This window comes from Desmodus rotundus, chromosome 1 (assembly GCF_022682495.2).
Source record: "Desmodus rotundus isolate HL8 chromosome 1, HLdesRot8A.1, whole genome shotgun sequence".
Classification (NCBI taxonomy): Eukaryota; Metazoa; Chordata; class Mammalia; order Chiroptera; family Phyllostomidae; genus Desmodus; species Desmodus rotundus.
The window spans coordinates 161,293,900-161,317,628 of NC_071387.1; the positions used below are offsets into that span (position 1 = coordinate 161,293,900).

General features: G+C 35.4%; 1 protein-coding gene across 10 annotated transcripts in view; it reads left to right on the top strand.

Moving 5' to 3' along the window:
• The window catches only part of SSBP2 (single stranded DNA binding protein 2), a 249,913-nt gene that overhangs the window by 221,693 nt on the left and 4,491 nt on the right, over window positions 1-23,729 (top strand). For 8 of the 10 annotated variants that reach the window (XM_071219490.1, XM_024563571.4, XM_024563573.4 and 5 more), the window contains 6 exons: window positions 1,046-1,081; window positions 2,980-3,034; window positions 6,957-7,027; window positions 10,167-10,245; window positions 12,894-12,922; window positions 19,794-19,892. In XM_071219490.1, the coding sequence (XP_071075591.1) occupies window positions 1,046-1,081; window positions 2,980-3,034; window positions 6,957-7,027; window positions 10,167-10,245; window positions 12,894-12,922; window positions 19,794-19,892 (369 nt within the window). The remainder of the gene's footprint in view (window positions 1-1,045; window positions 1,082-2,979; window positions 3,035-6,956; window positions 7,028-10,166; window positions 10,246-12,893; window positions 12,923-19,793; window positions 19,893-23,729) is intronic. The other 2 variants (XM_045197921.3, XM_045197919.3) reach the window with 1 other exon arrangement.

A 23,729-nucleotide genomic window follows, 5' to 3' on the forward strand; every position in this document is an offset into this window, starting at 1 on the left:
AACATTTCCCCAATCAAAGACTTACTTACAATGGAAAACCATAGCTTTGTTGTACTTCCTTCTGGTTACGTTATGGTTGCATATTATTTTTATGTTTAATTACATGGAAGGTGTGGGGGAAGGAGAGTTACAGGCACAGGCACTATAATCTTTTCACTGCTCTAAATGCTCTCTTCTGGCCCTGGCTGTCTTGACTGCAAGAAGATAGAAATTTATTGGCTTTATTGGCTTTTTTTAGAATAAGGCAAAAATATCTCTTCTGGATGTTCAGAATCTTCAGGTGAGTGAGTCAGCTTGTGTGAAGGAAGAAAATATTTGGATTTAACTTAAATACTGACACTCAAAGGGGTTTATTTTTATACCTGTTTTCCAGTTTTTATTTTTAAAACTATCATAGCAATGTTATATTAATGCATTCTAATCTCTAGAAAAGAGCTTGGTTAAGAGCTTGATTTGAAAGGAAAGAGGGAATTTGTTACCCAGAATTAGCAGTCTTTGGAGACTTATATTAACAAAATCATTTGAATTTATTATATTATTTCCTAGTAGTTAATTAGAAAGGCAAGGGGGAAAGGTGAGGTGTATATAGCAAGTATTGAATGAATGTAGTACTCAGATACCTGTCTTCAAGAAAAGAATAAAGTATCTCAGAATGCACATAAATTAGAAGTTGCATCTCCTAAGGCTACTAATTGGAAAAACTGGTTTCTGGCTTTGAGCGGCACAAATATCTGTCTTGGTCATTACAGGGTAGGTGCCATTAGTATCAAGCAGTGAGTGCAACTGGCCTGAAGCCGATACAGCTTAAAGCTAGCTGTAATTCTGTCTAAGCTCCTCTTGACTAAAGTCTCCTCTTTCTGTAAGTTCAGTATAATATTGCATTTGTTCAGGTTTCGAGCACATAGACAGATAAAAATGCCTTTATTCTTTACTGTCCTTTGTGATACATTTTAAAAATTGATAAAAGTTGGAAAACAGATTCATTTTAGTCTTTTCTGTACTGTCACACAAATTTAAATTTTTTTTTGTCCCATTCATGTTCCAGATACCATACTCCTCAGCATCTCCTGGGAATTATGTAGTAAGTACATTTGGGTTTCTTTGCTCATCAGAATTGATGTTACATTTTATTCGGGCATCGAAATAGTTGTCCAGATGTTAAGAAGAGCCTCTGTGTATTGAAGCGAACATCTGATTTGTATTGAGTTGTTTCGTCTGCCAACTGCAGTACGTACGTTGATGTTCATTAGTGAAACACTTACCAATCTGGCTAAGAGCGCCCTGAGTACTGTGTCTTCCTTTAGCATGTGTTTCTGCAAACCAGTACAGTGCGCTCTGTCCAATCATGAAAAAGCCATCCCCAGGTACACAGTGGTGTGCCTGAATTGGCAGTTCTTCGGGAGAATAATCTACACCCTACCCCTCCACTCGCCACACAGAGTCTAAGAAGACATTGAACTCTCCCAGTCGCAGAGAGAATCAGATAGCAGGATAATGACTGGTAATGAGAGGGTATTTTTTTAGTTATGTTTTCATTCTTAGAAATTGAAAACACTTACTTTTATTCTTCTTATTATTTAATACATGTTAAATTTTTTCAACAATTTATATATTCCTGAAGTCAAATTAGCAGATTTTACAAGAGCTTGCAAATGGCCTTTTAAGCATGATTACATTATAATCCTTGCTGCATCTCAAAGCCATCATAGAATGCAATTTGTTATAGTATAGAGTGGGACAAAAGCAGGTTTTATGGTTGTGAGTATGTGAAATGCAGAGTTTATTCTTATATTATTATTTATTAATTATCATATTATTTTCCATATGAACAATTGTAAATCTACCTTTGCCTCACCCTGTATTTAAGAGGAAATACCTAACAGAGAAGCAAGGATAAAATGGTAAAAAGGAAAATCTTTCCTGACGAAATTTTCAGAGGTGGTAGCCAACAGGAATAGGAAAAAAGAAATACTTATGAATATCAATGAGCACTTTACCCTGCATGAAAACAGTGTTTTATGAACACAGTGAAAAGCATACTCTGCTTTGGACCTGTGAACTTAGTGCTCAGTGTTTCCTTAAGTTATACACACTACGAAAGTCTCATTTTTCCACATTTTCTATGAAACAAAAATGAAAGAAAATTTGGGTAAAACCTATTTTTTCTTAAAGTCACTTAACAATAAGCCTGATACATAGTTTTATGAAATTGTAGATTTCAAATTGTTTATTTGAATGAGAATTTTATAATTAATCGACTATTACTTACACACTCGGAATGAAGTGAAACTTTAGCTACATAGTAGTTATTTTTATCACTGTACATCTGAAAATTTCTAAAACCCATTACCTGAATTATTCATTTTGGGTTTCTGAGATTACTGAATAATTTTAGACTTACCTAATCTCCATTTCAGGCTGTGTCGCTTCAGCCTTAGTAACCCACAGCATTAGTCAACATCGCCCCTCATTTCTAATTGATGTGATAGATGAAGGTACTATGCTCCAGAGGTTTTGACTGGTACTGAAAGAGGAAAGAAATAGAATCAATGAATTCTGTAAACATTTAAATAGCTTCTGGTTTTTAGTTTTCTATTGAAGCCTCTGATGCAAAAGAAAAAATTACAATAAAATAAATCTAAAAAACAGAAAAATTATTTCTCTTTTATGGACTTGTAAGACCTTATTAAATAGTTTCTTCTCAACCTCATTATACCTGTGTGATTAAGTCATGAGTAATAAATCAGTGTTACAGGCTCATTGTTTGGAGGCACTCATCAAAACAATCTCAACATATTTAAGCTAAATTATTTTTAACATAAGATTGAAATGATTGTGCATTCAATGAAAATAAATTATGGAGAAAATAAATTTCCTGTTATTTTCAAATTGGATTATTATAAACATGTCTAACTTTTTTCCCTTTATATTGTTTAATGAAATGCCTTATTTTTACTGAAATTTTGTGTCATTATTTAGGGTCCTCCGGGAGGTGGAGGGCCCCCAGGAACCCCCATCATGCCTAGTCCAGCAGGTATTGTAATCTAACTGGCCACATTGGCACTTCATTATTAGAATAAAATCACAACATGGAGAAATTGTTCTACAAGTTAACCGTATTCATTGTCTCTCTGATGGTTGCAGCAGGGTAGAGGCAGCAAGTAGGAAGAAATGGTGTTCTGAAACAACTATTGTCCAGTTACTGTCAGCACTTAGAAAATTTCTGCTAAAATTTCTGTGTGGGTAACATATAGTCAGGCTGCAAATTGTGTTGATCTGTATGAATTTGCCAATAATTTATTTGACTAAAAGATTTCCTGAGACCGCAGAAAAGATCCAAATTTCACAATTTAGAAAAATTGTGCATAAGTAACACATGAAATACATGGATCCATTAGGTTTAATATAACAAATCAGACCCAGCAATCTATTATCTTAATTAGATTGATGTAGATGTGCCTACAAAGTTATTTACCCTACACATCTCTAGGTATTTATTAGTTAGCTAATAGACCCACTATGTAGTATGGGGGGAGATTTTAATCTTCTAAACTAAAATACCTCAGTATTCCTGTAATCATTTAACACAACTGTTTTAAATAGCTCTATCCTTTCTTGTTGAGACTTTAATACGGACCATTTAAGTGTGTGGTGTCTCGAGGACCCCAGCGGTGGCAGTGGCGGCCGCTTACATTGGCATAGCTCTCCTATGAAGTGCTCTGGCAGCATGTGTCAAGAGCCATGAAGAAGTTTCTACCACTTGACTATAATCCTACTACTAGAAATGATTAGAGGTACAGTCTAAGATTTAGGTAGAGAAATGCTCATTTGTTATAGTCAATAGTGAGACAGTAGACACAACCTTCATACCAAATCTAATTTTAGTGAAACAAATAAATAATATTTACATAATATAATGTAAACATTTAAATTACTATCAAAGAATGTTTAATTCCATGGAGAAAAAATATTCATAATTCAATACAATATCACCATTTTATTCAATATTTAAAATATTGAATAAAACAATAAAATAGGCTAAAACTTTATCAGTGATAACTTCTGGGTAATGAAATAGATGGGAAATTTTTATATTTAGAAAAAATTTAATAATGTTACACTGTTAAATTCATGTTTTTAACTGGTTTATTTACGTCTAAGGTATGGGGAAGCTTGAAACTAAATATCATTAATTATACCAGTAAATCATGATGTTTAAGTGTTGAGTCTTTCTAATTTAGAAAAGGCACAAATTTAAGAATTAATGCAAATTTCACTGTGCTTCCCTAACTCTTTGGAATATATCATAAATATTTCATAGATCTCTGTCCTCGGAGCATCTTTATTGAAGCGAAACAAAATTCATTGAAGATATAATTACAGGAATTGAACATCTTGCCCACATTTGCATTTCTATTTGCTGAAGATATTTCTGAAGGTGGCTTGTGATTAATAAACACTTCACTACAATACTAAAAGGAATTTTTTTTGAGAAACACAACTTTGCAGGCAATATGTAATTCAGTCACTTCCTTTCAAGCCAGAAATTGCCACCGGTATATCTTTCTGTCTTTTTTGCATATTCTTTATGTATTCGTTCTTTGTCAGTCATTCTTCTAATATGAAGCCAACCCCCCCAAAATAAGATAGCAGCCAGGAGACCTACTTTATTTATTATAGAGTTTTTCCATCTACAAAAAGGAATCAGATATTTTCTAGATAACACCAAGTTTATCCCCCTCAATACTTTTTTAGATGAAATTATATTATTGATCTTGAAAACAATAAATTTCCTTTTCTTCATATTTAAAATATACAGCCCATTTTCCCTTCAAATTAATTACTAGAATTAGTAAGTAAAATTACTAAAGTTAATGGAAGTGAAAAATCATTTGAAGTTTTCCTATGTTTAAAAACCAATCCAAGATTTCCTGAAAGATAAGTTTTTATGGTATAGAATTTATTCCATTAAATTAACAGGTATTTATTGTCTGATGATCACAATGTGAGTTAGATATATTCCCTTTTCCCAATAAATTTACTGTAACCTATTTGGAAGCAAGAGAAGAATAAAACAAAATATTAACTGTAATGCAAAGCAGAATTCATGCACTTGGAAGTATCAGAAAAAAAAACTTCATAACATTTTCAGTGTGCCTTGAAGAGGGAGTAGAATCTGGTAGGTGGAGAGTGCGTGGCAGATGCTTGGAGGAAGGAGGAGCAGACAAGCACATGGAGATGGAAAAGGTCGATCCCGTGCAGGGGAGGACAAGTACCCTGGGGTTGGCAGCAGCGTGGCATACAGCAGGATGTAAAATAGCTAAGGCCACAAAAACAGGTGGGCATTGCAACTTTTCAACAGTGTGACGCAGCACTTTGCAACTGGTGTGCCACAAGAATTTTTTAAAACATGCAGTACCTGACTAGTTAGTTAGGGGCATGGACTTCTTTTCCTTTAAACTGTCAAATAAAGAAATGACAGCAGCCAATGAATCAGTGTGAATGAATCAAAATTATACCTAATTTTGTCAGATCAGCAAAAATATAACATTTTTTGCTGTGCTGCAGAATTTTAGTAGTTTATGTCTGCCATGAAATGAAAAAAGTTGAAAATCGCTGGTATGATGTATTAATCTGGAAGTGAAAAATAATATTTAGATTTATGGATTACTGTCTACAGACAACTGATGCACGACATCTAGCCTAGACTCTAAGTGGTATGCACTAAAATAATAAACATTAATGTCTAATAAGTAATCACAAAATAAGGAAAATCATTGCTCATTTCCAACTAACTCTGGTTATTGCCATGAGGAAGCAGTTGATTTTTATGTTCTGCCTGAATCCATATAAAAAATTTTAAACACATCTTTTTCAAAATAGGAAAACCTACTATATTGTATTTAAGAAAACTGTGTAATTATAGAAAAATAGAAAATTTATTTCAAAATTAACATATCCCAAATGTAAAATATCTTTTTATTCTAGGTTATATACGATAAAAACACATATTTACAAACTTAGAGTTAGCTAATAGACATAAAATGTAAATTTTTAAAAATACTATAAATTATTATATATACACACTATAATATACACTACAATATATATACTACAATATATATACTATACAATATACACTACAGTTATTTTTATTATAATGAACCAAGAATAAAATGAGAAAAAAAATTATCAAAAGTTGTACTGCAAGAAGCCAGCTTTTACTTTAATTAAGAGAATTGTCGCCCTGGACGGTCTAGCTCAGTGGATTGAGTATGGGCTGTGAACCATAGGGTCGCCAGTTTGATTCCCAGTCAGGGCACATGCCTGGGTTTCAGGCCAGGTGCCCAATGGGGGCCACGTGAGAGGCAACCACACATTGATGTTTCTTTCCCTCCCTTCCCCTCTCTCTAAATATAAATAAATAAAATCTTTTTTTAAAAAAGGTATTGTCAATCCAATTTTATAGTTTTCATTTACTCTCTGTTGTAATTAAGCCAGGATATTTCACCATCTTTTACTAATTAGCTAAATAAATAATAGTTTGAAGTTGTGTAAAGAAGCCTAAGGAAAAAATGAAAACTGAAAAGCTACTTAATCTTAAAAGATTTTTGTCATACATACACATATAAATTGCTTAGAGCAGTCAAAAAATGTCCATGATTTAAAAAAAAACTTTATCTTTTTTAGATTTTTTAAGGTAATTTCTTTTTACCTGAATTATTCAAATGATTACTCCTAACATATTAGATAAATAGTCCTAATTTACAACTATGGGATAATGCTTCTGAGTCAGAAAATGACTTCAAGGTATTTATTTATTTCTGAATGTTAGCAATGGTTAGTGCAAGTGCTATTAATACCTATAGGTGTCCAGATCATCTCCGATTATTACCCTGTAATGACTTGGTATAGATTATAAAGAACGATATTAATTAAGTGATATTTTGTTTCAGATTCAACCAACTCGGGAGACAACATGTACACTTTAATGAATGCAGTACCTCCTGGACCTAACAGGCCTAATGTAAATATGAATTTTTTTAAATTTTTACAATGTATATGAAGACAAACTCTTAGTACGTTCCATTTCTTGGATCCTCTTTAAGTTTTATATTTCATATCCAGGTGCTTATTGGATATCACAAAAATCGAATTCTTTCTATGTTCTGGGTTGAAAAAACCTATAACATATATGACCAAAGATTTCATATCTATATAATTTAAATATAAAAGTGAATCTAATTAACTATAAAATGTTGGTATGTAGTCTTATTTTATCTCAAATAATAATACTATTTAAAAATGACAGGTAATGTATAATTGTTACCTCATTTTACTGTCACTAATTTCTTCCTTGTGATCCTATTTATTTCTTTTATGCTGACAAACTTGACAATAAATGAGGAAGTTGAATATGCTTGTTATTCTTTAGATTTTGGAATCTCAAGTTTAAGTGTGGAATTGAGGCAGTCCTGCTGAAAGAATTTCAGAATTTTAATAAAGCATATGGTTGTGATTTTTCCACTAAAGCTTACAGCTTTTCAAGAAAATGATATTTTATTTATTCATCATACAAGACCTGTATATTAACAAAAAATATTTATAGCAGAATGTAGTTATTACACAGATATATATGTTCAAATTAAAGAAAAATCAGAAGACATAGAAGAATTTTTATAAATATACTAAAGACTGAGCATGAAATAATTATTATAGTTGAGCTTCCTAACAGTAAAGACAACCAAGGGCAACTTTAAATCTGTCCAATACGCTATGGTACTTGAAATACAGCTAGTCCAAACTGAGATGTGCAGTAAGTATAAAGTACATACTGGATTTTTAGTAATTAGTTCGAATAAATGATGTAAAATATCTCATTAAAATGCATATATTGACTATATGTGGAAATGATACCTTTGATATATACAGGTTAAATAAAATATATTATTAAAATTAACTTCACCTGTTACTTTTTACTTTTTAAACATGGCTGCCAGTAGATCTAAATTTACTGATTTAAGTTCACATTTGTGACTTGCATATTACAGTGAAACCTCAGTTCTCAAACTAAATTTGTTCCAGAAAATTGTCTGAGGAGCAATTCGTTCTAAAGCTTAGCCTCCTTTGTTTGTCACCTGAAGATGCATGACTGATCCTACAGGTATCAGCATGAAAGGGCTGCTGGGTAGAGAATCGAGACCCGAATTTTTGTGAGACAACCGAGACATTTTTTCCAGCAAACGGCTTGGACGAGAACTGAAATGTTGGAGCATGGAGGTTTAACTGTTTTCCTTTAAGCACTACTTCAGCTCTCACTATTCTCCTTATATAATCAAATAAATTGTTTTTTTAGCAAATTTCTATCAATTATGTCCAAAAGGTGTTTTCACAGAGATCTTAAGGAACATTGAATATGATAAAGAACAACATTTATTTTAGAAATTCAGCAAAAATAATAGGAAGGATCTTTATGCTACAATTTCTGAAAACTTGGTATTTCAAAGGGTGGGAGCAAAGGAAGAAACCAAGAGCATATGGTACTGCAGACATTTCTGGGGGCAGCTAAGCTGACATCATCCAAGTGTGTTCCACTCTGGTTCTCTAACTCCATACAAACATAAGAGATTCAAGATAAGTAGGTGAACATATCACTTTGTCAAATGTTATTCATCTCAGCCAGAGGTAGTAAAAGCAAATACCTGCCGAGGGCTAGGTCGAGCATACGCGCCTGTCATCTTAGCGTCTTCTAAAACACCGCGGGGCCAGATAAAAAGACCAGGCTAAGTTCACAGACTGTTGGCCTCACCAGCACCGGTTTCCCAGCCCAGACGTATGCATTTGACAAAAACTGAACAACAACAATAAGTTCAGAGTTAGTTTATTTTACCTATCATTTAAGGCACACATATTCCAGTTGTTTACTGAAAATCAATCCAGGTGCTTTTAGGCAACAAAATGTTAGAAAACAGAATTGACATTATCTTGGGAAAATGTATAAGCATGTGATTTGTATGATCGTAGATGACAGATAGCCATCTTATTTCCACACAGAGTTGACAGTAGACAGGTTGCTTGCTCAGGGGAATTGTTTTTCCCCCCAAAGCCTGTCCGATCAGTAACTGCCACCGCCAGACCTGTACACACACATACATGTACACTGCACACACCACATGCAGTATTCGGTGTCACACAACATGGAAGAAATGCTTTTGGATGGGAAATTTTAAATGCAAGTGTTTTCAGTGGGTTTTCTTAACTGTAAACATAAGGTAATTTTAGGAAGCATCTTCAAACTCAGGTCTAGGTTTCCTCAAAAGTATTTCAGGGACTTGGGGGAAAGACTGAGTGGGTGGGGGCCACGAGCTCGCCACCACCAGATATTCCACAGCACATCTGTTCACAGGTCTTGCACCAGGCTTCCAAAGTAAGATTTCACTTGAAAATAAAATAAAATAATACCACTGATTTTTAAAATGTTAATTGTAACTGCTGTAGAATGATTGCCATTGAACTGAGATAGTTGAGACTGCCAAGAAGAATTAGCTATATTCAGCTGTCCCCAATGGGCTAAATGTACAGGGTGGGGCAAAAGTAGGTTTAAAGTTGTTCATATGGAAAATGCTACAATAACTAATAGATAATACATGAATAAATTCTGTGTTTTGCATACTCACAACTGTAAACCTACTTTTGCCCCACCCTGTATTTAACCTATGAGATTAAATTATTTACGTCCATGTGAACAAAAAATAGGTTGTCTGCTAAAAAAGTTAATGTTGAATCATTCTTACTAATAAGATATTAACCATCTTTAGCAGCTTCATAAAAATCACCTCTTGTTTATAATAGCACAATAGCATAGAAGAGAATGATTATCATTTGCACTGGAATGTATTTACTTTCTAGTTGAGGATATCTGAGGAAGAAACATTTGGCTGTGAATGAGGATTAATCTGAAGATCCAGAGAGAGTGTAGGAGGAGAGAGGTAGGACCGTCCAGTGAGAGAATCAACAAGGCTGAAAAAACCTAGGAAAATAATCTCAATGACTTGAAAATGAAAATAAGTTGTGGAATTGCCCTAAAATGTTAAAAGCAGGTATTATAACATTGATATACACAGTTGTTGTTGTTAATATTATTCTTTTTTCATTTTTTAAAATAGTTTCCAATGGGCCCTGGTTCAGATGGACCCATGGGTGGATTAGGAGGAATGGAGTCACATCACATGAATGGCTCTTTAGGTAAGGATATTAAATTTGATGTTCAGAAATAAATTAAAAACAAAACCTTAATTCTACATAGTGGGTAATATGATTTGCAAAGTTCTTTTCTATACAGTGACTCATTTTGAAATGCTTCACTTTTTACTTCAACCTGTTAGTTTAATCTATCGTGTATTATTTATGATGACTGTAGATCGTTTCAAAATCAGAAATGTGGACTTTGTTCTAACCTGCTCATACTCACAGGTATTCACTTTAACCTATCAAAGTCTGGGTGTTCATGGTAAAAGGAGGCATTGCTGTTTTGGACAGGCACAGCTTCCCTGCAGGACAACAGTGTCCTCCCAACTGGTTTCTTTCTTTTTAAAGGTCTGGAGAGCACTATGCTAAGTGAAATAAGCCAGAGGGTGGAAGACAAATACCACATGACCTCACTATAAGTGCAACCTAATCAGCAAAACAAACAAGCGAGCCAAATAGAATCAGAGGCATAGAAATAAAGAACAAACTCACACTGACCAGAGGGGAGGGAGAAGGGGAGGGAGGGGGGAGGGAGAAGGGGAAGGTCAAGTCAAGGAACACGTATAAAGGACCCTTGGACAGAGACAACGGTGGGGGGAGGATTGAATGTGGGAGGTGGAGTGGGCAGGGCAGGGGAGCGCAATAGGGGAAAAATGGGGACCACTATAACTGAACAACAATAAAAAATGCAAAAAACATGAAGGTCTGTAGATACAATCTCAGAGAACTTTTAGTTTTTTGCAAGAATTTCTTAATGACTTTCTGTATTTTAATGTTTGCCTCTTTTAAAATAAAATTGGTATGATATTCTGGATAATCTGAATGATTCTCTTAAGAGAGAACGCTGCCCACATTTTTTTGTGTTCAGCGATAAAGCTGATTTCAAGTAGTGTGGACTATGGTTGGAAACACACTTCATAAGTGACGCCTTCTTGCCAAACGAAGCCAAATACCTGCGAAGCGAGCACCAGGTTTCACGATAGTGAGAAACAGAGACGAATGGCACAAACTAACCCGGTCACAGAGCCCGCGATATGTAGCGGCAGGCCGAATGCAGAACCAAAACAACATGTATTACATGTTTAAGTAACATTATTATAAACTAATAAGAAGTTTATTATGAAGGGGGTGGAGGTTTGTGATAATTTTTTTGTTTTGAAAATGGACCATCTTTTACTTAGATGGAGGAAATACACCCATAAGTAACTTAGATTATACACAGACTTTACAACCCCACCCAAGGTCAGAAAATGCTACCTTATGGTACTTTGAAAAGCTATGTAGCCTCAACAATCACGGAACTATTTGCAGCACATTGGTAGATTTTTCTGCTTTTAAGGATCCATATCTATTTTGCCTATATTTCGAATTCTTATTTTGCCTGTCCAATGATGGTAACCACTAGCCATGTGTGACTACTTAATTATAAATTAAAAATAAATAGAATGTAGAGTTCAGTTCCTCGTTTGCACTGCCACATGTGAAGTGCCCAGAGCCACGTCAGCCAACGGCTGCCTTAGTGTACCGCGCGGGAAGACATTTCCACCGTCACACAGACTTCTACCGGACAGTGCCATTCCAGAATTGTATTTTCCAGTTGCTTGCAAAATAACTCACCTTCCGATCTTCTAACTTATAAAATTATTCACAAAATGATGACCTAAGGTCATAGTTAGAGGATTCTCAGTTATATTATTCACTAAAATAAAATTTGCAAAAGAGTTTCATATGCTTGACATGAGGCTTATTACTTTCTATAATGAACCTTATTGTACACATGTATATAGTCATAACTAGACACATACCTTTGTTATTGAAAAATTTATTATGTTTGCTTATTTACAGATTAATCATGTTAGTAAGCCCTAACTTTATTTGTGACTGTTGACTGAATGTTGTACTATTAAAACATTGTAATATTTTTATGTCAGGAGATTGTTAAAATGATTTAAAACCAAGTTGATACTGGGGCAAAGATCTAATTATTGTTTCTTTATACCAGTAGGTATAAAGTATGATTCCATTTCTTAAATGAGAGATTAGTACTGGTTCATTTTACTGAAGCATCAAATAAAACAATATTTTATCTTGAAGACATTTTTGCTTGTGATAAATTGCCATGAGCATTGATTGCTGTCAAATATGTGATATTATTAAAAATACTTTGCTTTTGGTTATTATACTAAAATGTGGTTCAGAAAGTCCGATATTGTTGCATTGTCCATTTTATATTTTATCAGATTTAGAAGCATCATATTATGAAATATATTTAGAGATTTCCCTCTTGCTCTCTAGTTGAACACACACACATATATACCTACATTTTAAAATGTTGAATTGTGTAGTATATATTAATCTCTCCATTATTTTACTTCCAGGAATTTATGATAACAATAGTTTTCTTCATCCTGCTATTTAAAAAACTAAATAATTGGAAACTAGAGAGGTAAAACTCTTCCCTGCATTTACCATCAAGTGGTACTTATTTGATGGCAGGGTAAAAATAAGAAGTTTTTTAAGATTAAAATTTCAGGAGGTGTACACTGGAAAATACATCAAGTATGCTGCATTTATTTATATTAAAGAAGTACTTAATTTATACATGAAATCAGTATCTAATGAAGACTTTCTGTATTTTGTTCCAGGCTCAGGAGATATGGACAGTATTTCCAAGGTGAGTAATGTGTATTCTCTGTTGCCTTTTTTTGTCTGCATTTTATTCTACATAGAACTCTCATTAAAATTATTAGAGTAACTTTATGAATTTTGTTCTTGAACAAGAGTTTGAAAGTGGAAGGCCAGATATAATTAACTACAAGTTTAAAATATTAATGTATATAATCTGGGGGAAAGGGTAAAAATGAATCTTTTACGAATGTCTCTAAACATGCTAAGGTTCATTTACAAAATGTACTATACCCGGTTAATGGATACCCAAGTAATAACCAATTTAATCATGTTATGATGTTACATATTTGTAAAACAAAATAACATAGTTTAGATTATCTTTTAAAAATGTAAAGAAGTGTAGAGAAACATGAGAAGTAAATTTGAAAAAGTGATTATAAGGGCTTTGCATTTCCACATCTCATTTGTCTTTAAAGCCTTCATTAGGCAATGCAGATGTCCTCAATCACTATTCTAGTTCCCCCAAATAGAGTAAGAAAATAATTAGAGGAAAATTATATTAATACAAGTAGGAAAGTAAGCCTTCCAATAGCGTGTGCCTGTATTTTTCTTCAAGAGTTTCAGTATCTAAAATTAATCCTTTGCCTCACATTTTTTGAAGAAGAGTGCCTAAATACTTTGTAGGTCATGATGAGTTTAAAATAGTTCTCTGTGGGTTAAAAATACATTTAGAATGGCTGATAAGAACTAATTATTAACTACCATTAGAATAACTCTCTTAGTCTACTTCATATCAATAGATAGAGAAATTCATTAAAGGATGTCTTCATTTTTAATTCTTCTATTTATGTTCATGTGTAACAATGTAAAATTCCTGATGCTAAAGGAAATACAATAAGATTGAGCTACAAAACCTTTTAAGTGAAGACTTCAAGCTAAAAGGAAAAAGAAAGAGTGAGAGAGTTTAATTGGCATTCTGACATTAAGTCTACATTACCTGGCTTCTAGGTTCTACATACACTTTGCATATCTGTGTCTAGGAACAATCAGGAAGGTCTTTTTCTTTTTTAAAAAATAGATAAATATTTATAATGAGCACTAGCTTACTTCTGTGAGAAATAGTATTAGGTAAGCCTTCAAAAAGCCTGTTTCAAAATCAGATTCACTGTATAATTCCGTTAGAACCTTTCTCTGGGAAGCTCCTTACAAGTCAAACGACTATGATTCTATCAGTTGCCTCCAGTGTCTAACAACTGGAATGAGCTGAACTGTGCTCTGTGGTTACCAGTGACATTTCTGTAATATTTGAGTAGCATGGTCTGGTATCTAAAGACAGTTCTTCGTTACACAGAAGTGGGGTCATCCAGATTGCTTAAGGCCATCTTCCTGAAATTCCCACTAACAGCCCATAGCCTTGTACAGTAGATGGATGTAAACAGGATCTATGAGAGAGTACTTGGTAACTTATTAAGTACTTTAAAAATTTTAAATAGTGCCATAAGGCCAAATTAAATACCATCTTCTAGTCTTCCTTTCTGTCAGCTCTATTGCTCTTCCCTCTGTGCTTCTTTTCCCATTCCGATTCCCAGACAAGGGTTCCACTACCCTGTACCTACTGCTGATAACATTCTCTTGCCTGATGAGGTATTGCTTATTCTTTAAGCATTAATTGACCACCCATTGTGTACTTTTGTGTACAGGGTACTGCCTTGTGCACTGTAGAGAGATTCGAAAGACTTCTTTAAATACAAACATAATCTTTGCCCTCAAGTGATTTATACTTAGGCAGCAGTTTCTTCATTCAGTAAACTACGTCACCAGGCATTATTCTGGGCTCTCAAAATCCAAAGATAAACAAGATAAGGTCTCTGCTTTTAAGAAGGTCAGTATAACTAAAGAGACAAAACAAATACAGTTAAGGAAAAACTTTTTCAAAGCAGAATTCAAATACATTTCATAATAATTATCTCCAAGTAATATACATGCCACTAACCCATGTGCTAGAAGTGATGAGTTGCATCCACCTTCAAAGGAGCTACTAAGCCGCTCATTTCTGCAGTGCCCCTTTCCGGGCTGTGTGTGTGGGTGAGGGCACCGTTAGTGTCTGTCACATCTCTGGTGCCCCACGGTTACTCTTCCTCTAGTCAGCAGCATCCTGTGCATTGCCCCCCACAGACCCCCACCCTGATTTGTTTCTCCCTACTCTTTCCACTCACAGCCAAGTAATTTGTCTTTTCCTCCAAGCTATGCACATTGTCACTAACTCAGTTTCCCCACTTTCTTCCTTTTCACACGCGTGTCCAGCTATGCACAGAACTCCATCCTCCTTTTTCTCTTGTTTCCTGGGTTTGTTCCTTTCCATCCTATTCTTTTCCTAGTCATCCTTGTTTTTGAATCAAAAAATAATCTTGACCACCCCTGCTTGGCAGTTTGGTTCAAAATCCCGGTTAGGTCTCCAGCTACAACCCCCTAGTTTCCCAGTTAAAACTGTATTTTGTCAAGCACCAGTATTACACATTTGTAAAAAATGTGTTACTCAATCTTTAATGTTGTTTATTAGTACTCCTTCAATTCTTTTTTTACATTTTTACTGTAAATATACTCTGTTTAATGCATTTTATATGTAAGGTGAAGAGTACTGAATTGAGAATCAGAAAGCCTGGTTCTACTACTTACAAGTTTGGGCAACATGTTGCTTGATTTCTCTTCATCTTTGTTTTCTTAGCTCTAAAATAGAGCTTGTATTTCATTCCTCACCTAATTCATGAAGTTGGTGAGAATCAAGTGTGACTGTATGCTAAGGGCTGCGACACTGGGCAGGTGCTAACTATCTTCCTCCTCACGCACTCTCTCTCCTGTGGGCAAGGCTAGGAACGCACACTGTCAACTCTGCTTTGATGGCACTGCTCCACTGGCAACATGAGCTAACAATCCAAACAAAGAGTTTTAATGTTTAGTTATTTTCTCATTTGTTTTAAGATTGTATTTATTTTTTTAGAGAGAGGAAGGAAGGGAGAAAGAGAGGGAGAGAAACACTGATGTGTGAGAGAAACATCAATGTGTGGTTGCCTCTCTCATGCCCCCAACCAGGGACCTGGCCCGCAACTTAGGCATGTTCCCTGACTAGGAATCGAACCTGAAACCTTTGGGTACACAGGCCAGTGCTCAGCCCACTGAGCCACACCAGCCACAGCTCCAAGTAAAGAGTTTTTAAATTACTGCCTGCTCACTTGAAGATTACCTAGTAAAACTCATGCATCTTTCCAAAAATGCAGAATTCAGTTCTAATTTACAAGCTTTTTTTAACTGAAATGTGAAATTCTTGGCATCCCTTTTATAACTGAGAAGTCATTCATTTAATCAGTAGAACAAAAATATTATGCCTTGGAGTTGTTTTAGGGGTTGGGGGTATAGAGGAGCCTGTGGTTTGTCTTCTTAGAAGGAACTTACCTAAATAAAGTCTGCAGTTCAAATTAAAGTACTTAACATTTATATTTTTGAGCTTGAAGAAAAAGGATATAAGAGCAGGCAAGATCTGATCATGTCATGCTTAATAAATTATCAAAGGAATCTTTTCAGCCTGAAGCTGTCTAACCTCATGCACCTCAGTTCCAGTTAAATATTCCACACCATTCGCAGAGAAGCTAACCGACAGCTACAGATTCCTGCCATCACCTCAGTGCGGGGCCTGGGCGCTAGCTCCCTTTCCCACAGGGAGAACCAGGACTGGCAGTTTATTCTTTTGGGTAAATGATGGAGTCAAAACGACACTCTCTGAACCTTGTAATTGGCAACCTGTGAGAAATCAATCCAAAAGTCACTTCCAAAGGGCTTAGAATAATGTCAATATTATTTTCTTTTAATTATAGATAAAGCCAAAATGTTTACAAGTGTTCCCTTTTTTAATAGCAGTTTGAAAGTTTTGGAACAATTTCTGGGGACAGGTGGAAGAAGGAAAAATAACATAGTAATTAAGAGATGGTGTGGAAGATTACTTGAAAGATAAAATCAGATAACAGAAAAACAGATGAAACAGAGAGCTGAATGAATTAAATGTGTCATCCAGAAGAAAGTGTGTGTATGTGTGCACCCACGCACAGGCGCATGTACACACTTAACAATAATATTCGTATCCAATGTCATAGCTCAAGTAAGGGAAACGCTCCAGTTTGAAGAAAGGGTCAATGAGAATATAACAAAATCCCTTGAAAATGGATCGATACAATATTAACTATACTTTTTCAAGTTAAAGTCTTAGTGTATAAGCAGGAAGTTAAGTACATATTAACTGAAGTAAGAAATGCAACCAAAATGCATAAAGTCACTAAAAGGAATTTTTACTTGTGTTCTTTGGGCTCCATACTCCCCAATTATGTGCTCAAGCAATCCGAGTGCTTTTCTGGCCAACCTGAGCTCTTTTTCTGCGCTATATTCTTGCCTTTATGATGAAATCTCCTGGCCACCGCACACAGACACACCTACAGTTACATGAGACACACGCCCAGGCCACTGCCACCGACCTGGCCACCCTGCTTCGGCCTGGGGTTTGGAGCCTCTGTCTCTGTCCTCAGATGCCAGCACGGAGCGCAACTTTGTCCTCGTCCCTCAGTGGTTGTGGGCAGCACAGTCTCCTTAAGACGCCCCACTGAGAAATGTCTGCTGTTTTCACAACATTTTGCAGAGGTTACTTCAGATTTTTTAAAAAATTGTTTTATCATTTCAAGATTTTAAATATGCCCAGTGTGCTACATAGGAATAGGTTTCAGAGATCTGATATTAGTTCAGTTTTATATGTTGAATGTGTCCTTTCGTCCTTCCTCTCAGTATTCTTTAATCCCACACACACAAAAAAAATAATGCTACAACGCTAAGTCACCATGATATGAAAATAATGCATGAAAAACAAAAATAATAACACTGGAGGTGCTTTATAACTGTTTGTTCAAAATATTTTTATAAATATTTCTTTCTAGGTATTTAAACAGTAATACAATGTTACTTTAAATGTTTTAATATTTTTAAATCAACACTTTGAGTCAGGAATCAGATTTGAATTTAGCTAAACTTTCAAAATTGTAAACCAGAAAGTGGGTTACGGCAAAGGCGCAGCGGGGTCTGAGAACACCCCGACCTGATCAGCGGGATGCGGCTGCTTTCAGAGCACCTCAGGAGCACTGAGTGCGAGTGTTACACCAGAGGGAGAGCGCCCGTTCCAGGGGTTTGTTTAAATGTGCAGAAGCGTTCAGTTTCCAAGTGTGTGCTCACATACCCATGTACAGAGATTAGATTATTTTTTATTTTAAGTTTACTAGTTTCCCCATACGTTTGAAATGACAGAAATCTGCCTTCACCAAAAAGACATAGACTTGGGGTAAACCTTACAATATTTGTATAAATTTACTTTTATTTTTTAGCTAAGTTAGCATTATCATTCCTATTTTAAAAAACAGATGATTAGTTAATAACTTTAAAATGAATAAGCTATAGCTTAGTTATATTTAATTAAATTTTATTTACTGTTTTTCAGAAAATGAAGTTACCCATGTTCATTTCAAAGTACATTTGCTTTTCTATATACTTGGCAAACTAACATTTTTAGAGAAAAATTTACCAAAAGTTTTTCTCTTTGTGCTGTTAAACTACGGGTCCCCAGCTGGTGTGGCCCATTGGCACATGGAGCTCTGAAGGATTCCTGGGTCCCTGTTGTCAGGCACTCCCTGTGGGGTGCATAGCAGGACAACACACAGGCCGTGTTTCCACCAGTTCATGTACCTGTGTCTGCTTTACAGTTTAACCACATTTTTAGAAAACACATATTCTCATTCATGAAATTTTAATTTTTATGACATAAGTTGGTTTTAGTTAAGTCAAATCCTCAGAGCAATTTTCTTTTAAACAGCTAAAAAGTTACTCAAAAACAGAGTAAACAATGCAATGGCTTAGGAGGAAAAAAATCTAAAATCTTTCTCCCACTTGAAATAACAAATAAAAATTTTTAACCTTGAAGTTTATTTTTACAAGTCAATAAATTGGGCCTCAAAAGAGCCGCTGAGCCACAGCGGCAGTACTGTGTGAACGTGCTGTATAGGCCAATGCCATTCTCTTATTTCCCGTAGCCATGGAGTATCGGACAACTCACAGGGCTAACACCGGATGCTGAAAGTGAGACTAGCAAATGTAAATAGAATATGAAGTGATATATTGCTAACTCAGCGCTTGATTAGATACATGATATCAGCCATTTTCTCTTAAAGGAAAGTTCCAAAGTAAATCTTCTCTTAAACTGGTGATAGAAAAAGGTTCTAAAGCAGGTTTACCTTGTAGCCTTCTTTTCCTCTAAATGTACATACTGAATTCTCAGGTCCTAAGGTATTTCTCTTGTCCTTAAATGTAGTTGTTAACTATTTTCTTTTTTTCCTTATGGTTTATATGAAAGTAATGGTTAAAGTAGTGTAATTGTGCAAACCACATGTGGAATTAAAGGGAAGTGTTTATGAACAGGATGGCCTTCCGAAGTGTGATTAGTAAAATTACCAAGAGAAGTCGCTGCTCCGACCTGCCTCATCAGTGGGCAGGCTCTCTTTATCATGCCCCTGCGGGGAAGGTTTTTAAACTCTCCAGAGTTCTAGGAACTCTATCAGCTGAGGGTGAGAAATCGAATAAATGTTGATTCTGAGACTAAGAAAAAAGTTGTGGTGGGTTATTCTGGGTTTTCTGTGTGTTTCAATTTTCATTTGGGAAAGCATTAGTACTTGTCAAGGTTCAAAGAATGAACTAGAATACATGGTCTAAGATTAGAATCACAAGTCGGCTTTGTCCTTAGAGATGCTGCTATAGATTCCATTTTTGAAATAGTACAATGCAAGAGGGAAATTAAAATCTTCAACAATGCCTTGTTTTCTAAATCTTGTTTACAGAATTCTCCCAATAATATGAGCCTGAGTAATCAACCGGGCACTCCAAGGGATGATAGCGAAATGGGGGGAAATTTCTTAAATCCTTTTCAGAGTGAGAGTGTAAGTATTCCCTTGACTACATTATTATATACAGATTTTATTTCTAAAGCTCTTCTATTAGCATTAATGCATAAAGCCATTATTACAACTGTTTACAGTTTAATAGCTTGATCTTTTAAAAGTTAGAAAATTAAGTGAAATTTCTTTGAAAAAAATTTTAATATAAACTTTTTATGTTTTACTCCCATGTACATAGTGCCAAAAAAATTATAATACTAATTTTCTTGTAGAGAACATCCATTGTTAAGGAATACATTGGAAATAGTTGCGTATTTGATAGTTTTTGTAAGTTTTCACATTACTAAAACGTCTTGGGTCACTGCAAAACCAGGGGCGGACAAAAGTAGGTTTACAGTTGTTAGTATGTGAAACAGTTTATTCTTGTATTATTATCTATTAATTATTGTATTATTTTGCATATGAGCAATTGTAAATCTACTTTTGCCCCACCATATATATACACATATACATATGTGTGTATGTATGTATATATATTTATATACATATATATGTATGTATATGTGTATATGTTAGGGCAAAAAAGATATGCATAAAAGTTCATTTAAAAAAATCAAAAGTGTAGCCCATGAATGATGAGGAAGTGGGAAATATATGAGAAACTATGTAGTTTGTCATAATGCTTAAGATTATGGAAATTATTTTTCAGAACCTGGTTCTTTCACTAGTTTGTTGCAAGACTATGGACAAATTAGTTAATTTTAATGAATTAGTTAATATTTACTTTATCTAATTAGACACATGTATATCCTTTCTGCTAATTCTTCCAGCAATAAAATGGTGTAATTCAATGAAGTATAATTAATTCAGTTTAATTCAACATTTATTAAGCCTGCCTTATGCAAAGCACTAGGTTAAGGACAGGTATTCTGAGATAAATGTAACACACCCCTCACCTCAAAAATTGCAGTCAGATGAGGGAGAACATACATACAGACACACCTAATCAAACCAGGTCAGATTAATAATTACTATCACAGAGTTGTATCAGAAATCTCTTTATGGGGATCAAAGAATCATACATAACAGGACTTTCAAAAACTTCTTTGTGCAAAATACATACCAGCCTCACCCTTTAGCCTCAACTGGAGAATGCACACATGTGCCTAGAAAAGGGAGCAGTTGGGGCAAGGCCTCTCCCATCCCTGACTCCTGGCCCAGTCTCTCTACCCTTGAGTCCAAGAATAAGGTAAAATGCCAGACTTCTCTGCAGTTAGCAGAAAACAGAAGTTCCCACCCTTCCTCTCTCCTCCTCTCTTGGCCTCACCAGAAAAGTCCCAAACAGCAAAATAATTGGATGGTGGTTGAGAAGCTGCACCACCACCAGGAGGTCATGCCTTAGTAGCAGGTCCACACTGGCTGCTCTGTTCTTTTGTCTGTCTGGTGAGGGGCCTGCCATATTATGAATGATGTCATTGTTATCTGCGGTTTTCTCTACCACATCACCACACATTTTTGTTTAGACTTTTTTAAAACATCAAGAAATGAGAGCAGAGAAGAAAGAAGACAAAAGACAAATATAAGGCCTTAGGAAGATATAGACTAGGTATCTTCAATAAGTTATCTTTGCTATTACAAAGGAAAAGCATAACTATTTAATGAATTCAAAAAGACAGTAGTGCCCTCTCCCTCCTGGGAACACATCCACGCCTTTCTTCCCTCTCAGCTGTGCATTTCCTGAACTTGGGGGTCCCCACAAGACTTGCAAGCAGCAAAGCAATGGGCAGCTCATCCAAGGCTAACCCCCTGAAAAGGTGTCCCCAAGGCCCTTTTTGTCTGACTTTGCAGTGAGCCAAGGCAGCCCCACCTATGCTCCTTTCTGTCCTGTAACTTCCTGGAGAGCCATGCAGCCCCGCCTAGTCTCTCTCCTGTTGCTTCTTCCGTCCTAAGCCCTTCCTTGTTTTACTGTCCCCAACTCTAATAAACATACTGTGAAAATAAAAAAGAAAACATTTTCCAATGAGTGAACTTATAAAATTCTAATATTTTTTAATGCACATAACTCTGAGAAGCACATATGTTGAGCGATCTGCCTTTAGAGGCTTTGTCCATCTTTACTTGACAGTAAATCACAGAAAGAGGCCTGGGAAGGGAGCAAAGATCTATTGGGTGCTTATTACGTATAGACACTATCCAGTCACTTCACACAGGCTACTTCATTTAGTTAACACAGAACCAGAAATGCCTGACCTGAAGTCAGAAATCTTGCAATGTCAACATGCATTCACAGAAAAATGTGAATCAGAAATGTTTCACTCTTCACCTCCTGTTTTCTAAATCTTAAATAAGGCCTTTATTTCAAGAAACAAAGAGGCCCCTTAATGTGAACTCTATAAAACTTTTGGTTTTGAAAATAGAGAATATAAAAAAGCTTAGTTCAAAAAATAGTGCTTCATGCCTCTCAAGTAAAAAAAAAGAGTCTTATTTCTTGAATTAATTTAGCAGAATATTTTCTCCATGGCACTGAACTATAATCAACTGAGCAAACTTGATAGTAAAATCATGGGTGTCAAATAGGAATTATAAACAAGGTGCAAGATCATGTCCCCCTATCCGCTACTGGCCTTTGTCATTTTCTGCTATTGTAAAGAAAGCAGGTACAGCTAACTTTCTTACACAGTCACATACACACTAAATGTATCTCACTTTAGCTCAGAGGAGCTATACTGTAGCTATCTCTCATTAAGAAAATGAAATATTATATAGATATTTAGAAATAGAAATATGGTGAGATCGGAAAGATAGCTCAGAGTAGTTGCACTTTACCTATCTCTCATAAAGAAAATACAGATACTTGGAAATATAGTGGATCTGAAGTGTTATCGAAGTGTATAAGCGGGATTTAGGCACATTGTGCAAGGACTTAATGGGCATCTCTGATGGATTCCATGGTGCTTGAACTAGGTATGATAAAGGGAAAACCACAAATTCTCTGGTACATACCAAGGCCCGTCACTTCAGAAATATTTTACAAAAAGGTAAAATAACCTAGTATATGTTGAAAATTATACCTTTAGGTTTTACTTTTCTTTTTCTTTTTTTGCTAAACCAAGCACTAATGCTGTCAACAGCTTTATAAGAGCCATTTTATCATTTGCTTGAGGAGAAGCAGCCTCAGTAGTTCTGAACCAGCAGCCTGATATCACAGCATTGTGGCGCAAACATTACGATATGCCTTCGCATACTGATGCGGCCGTGCAGTGGGAATACTGCAGTGTGGTCTCAGGACAGTACACCACGAATATTTAACGTCTCTAAATCTGATACCTTATTTAACACCTACTCTTCCTTTTCCTCTGGAAAACCCTAAGCCACTTCTCTTCTACTCTGAAGAATAGTAACCAGTAACAAAATTCCTTTTCACATACACATTCTGTGAGTTCTAGAAATTGTGCAGTGTCCCTTAATTGTACACAGTTGAAGCATTTTCAATAAAGGCAGAAGCGGGTCGGCAGGTTGTAGCCTCAGCGGTGCAAACAGCACATCACTTATGTAGACACTTGTGCACCAGTACAGCCAGTTACACTGCCCCAAGTACACGGAGAGCCTCATCTTACAGCCACTGGTACTAGTCAAATATTAAATATTATTGGGTGCTTGCTCATTTTTCTGAGTTATATGACTTGGAGCGGCTGCTTCCTCCCTCTCTGAATGAATCTAACCCTTATTTTCTCTTTTGTTGTACCTCAGTTTTCCACTTAGTTTCCTCCCTGGATAAACCTAGCTTTCCTAGCATCCCAGTGATTCTATAACAAGTTTTCATTTTAATGTAAAACATTTGAAATGTAACAGGTTAAAAATCTTAACACTTTCCAATGT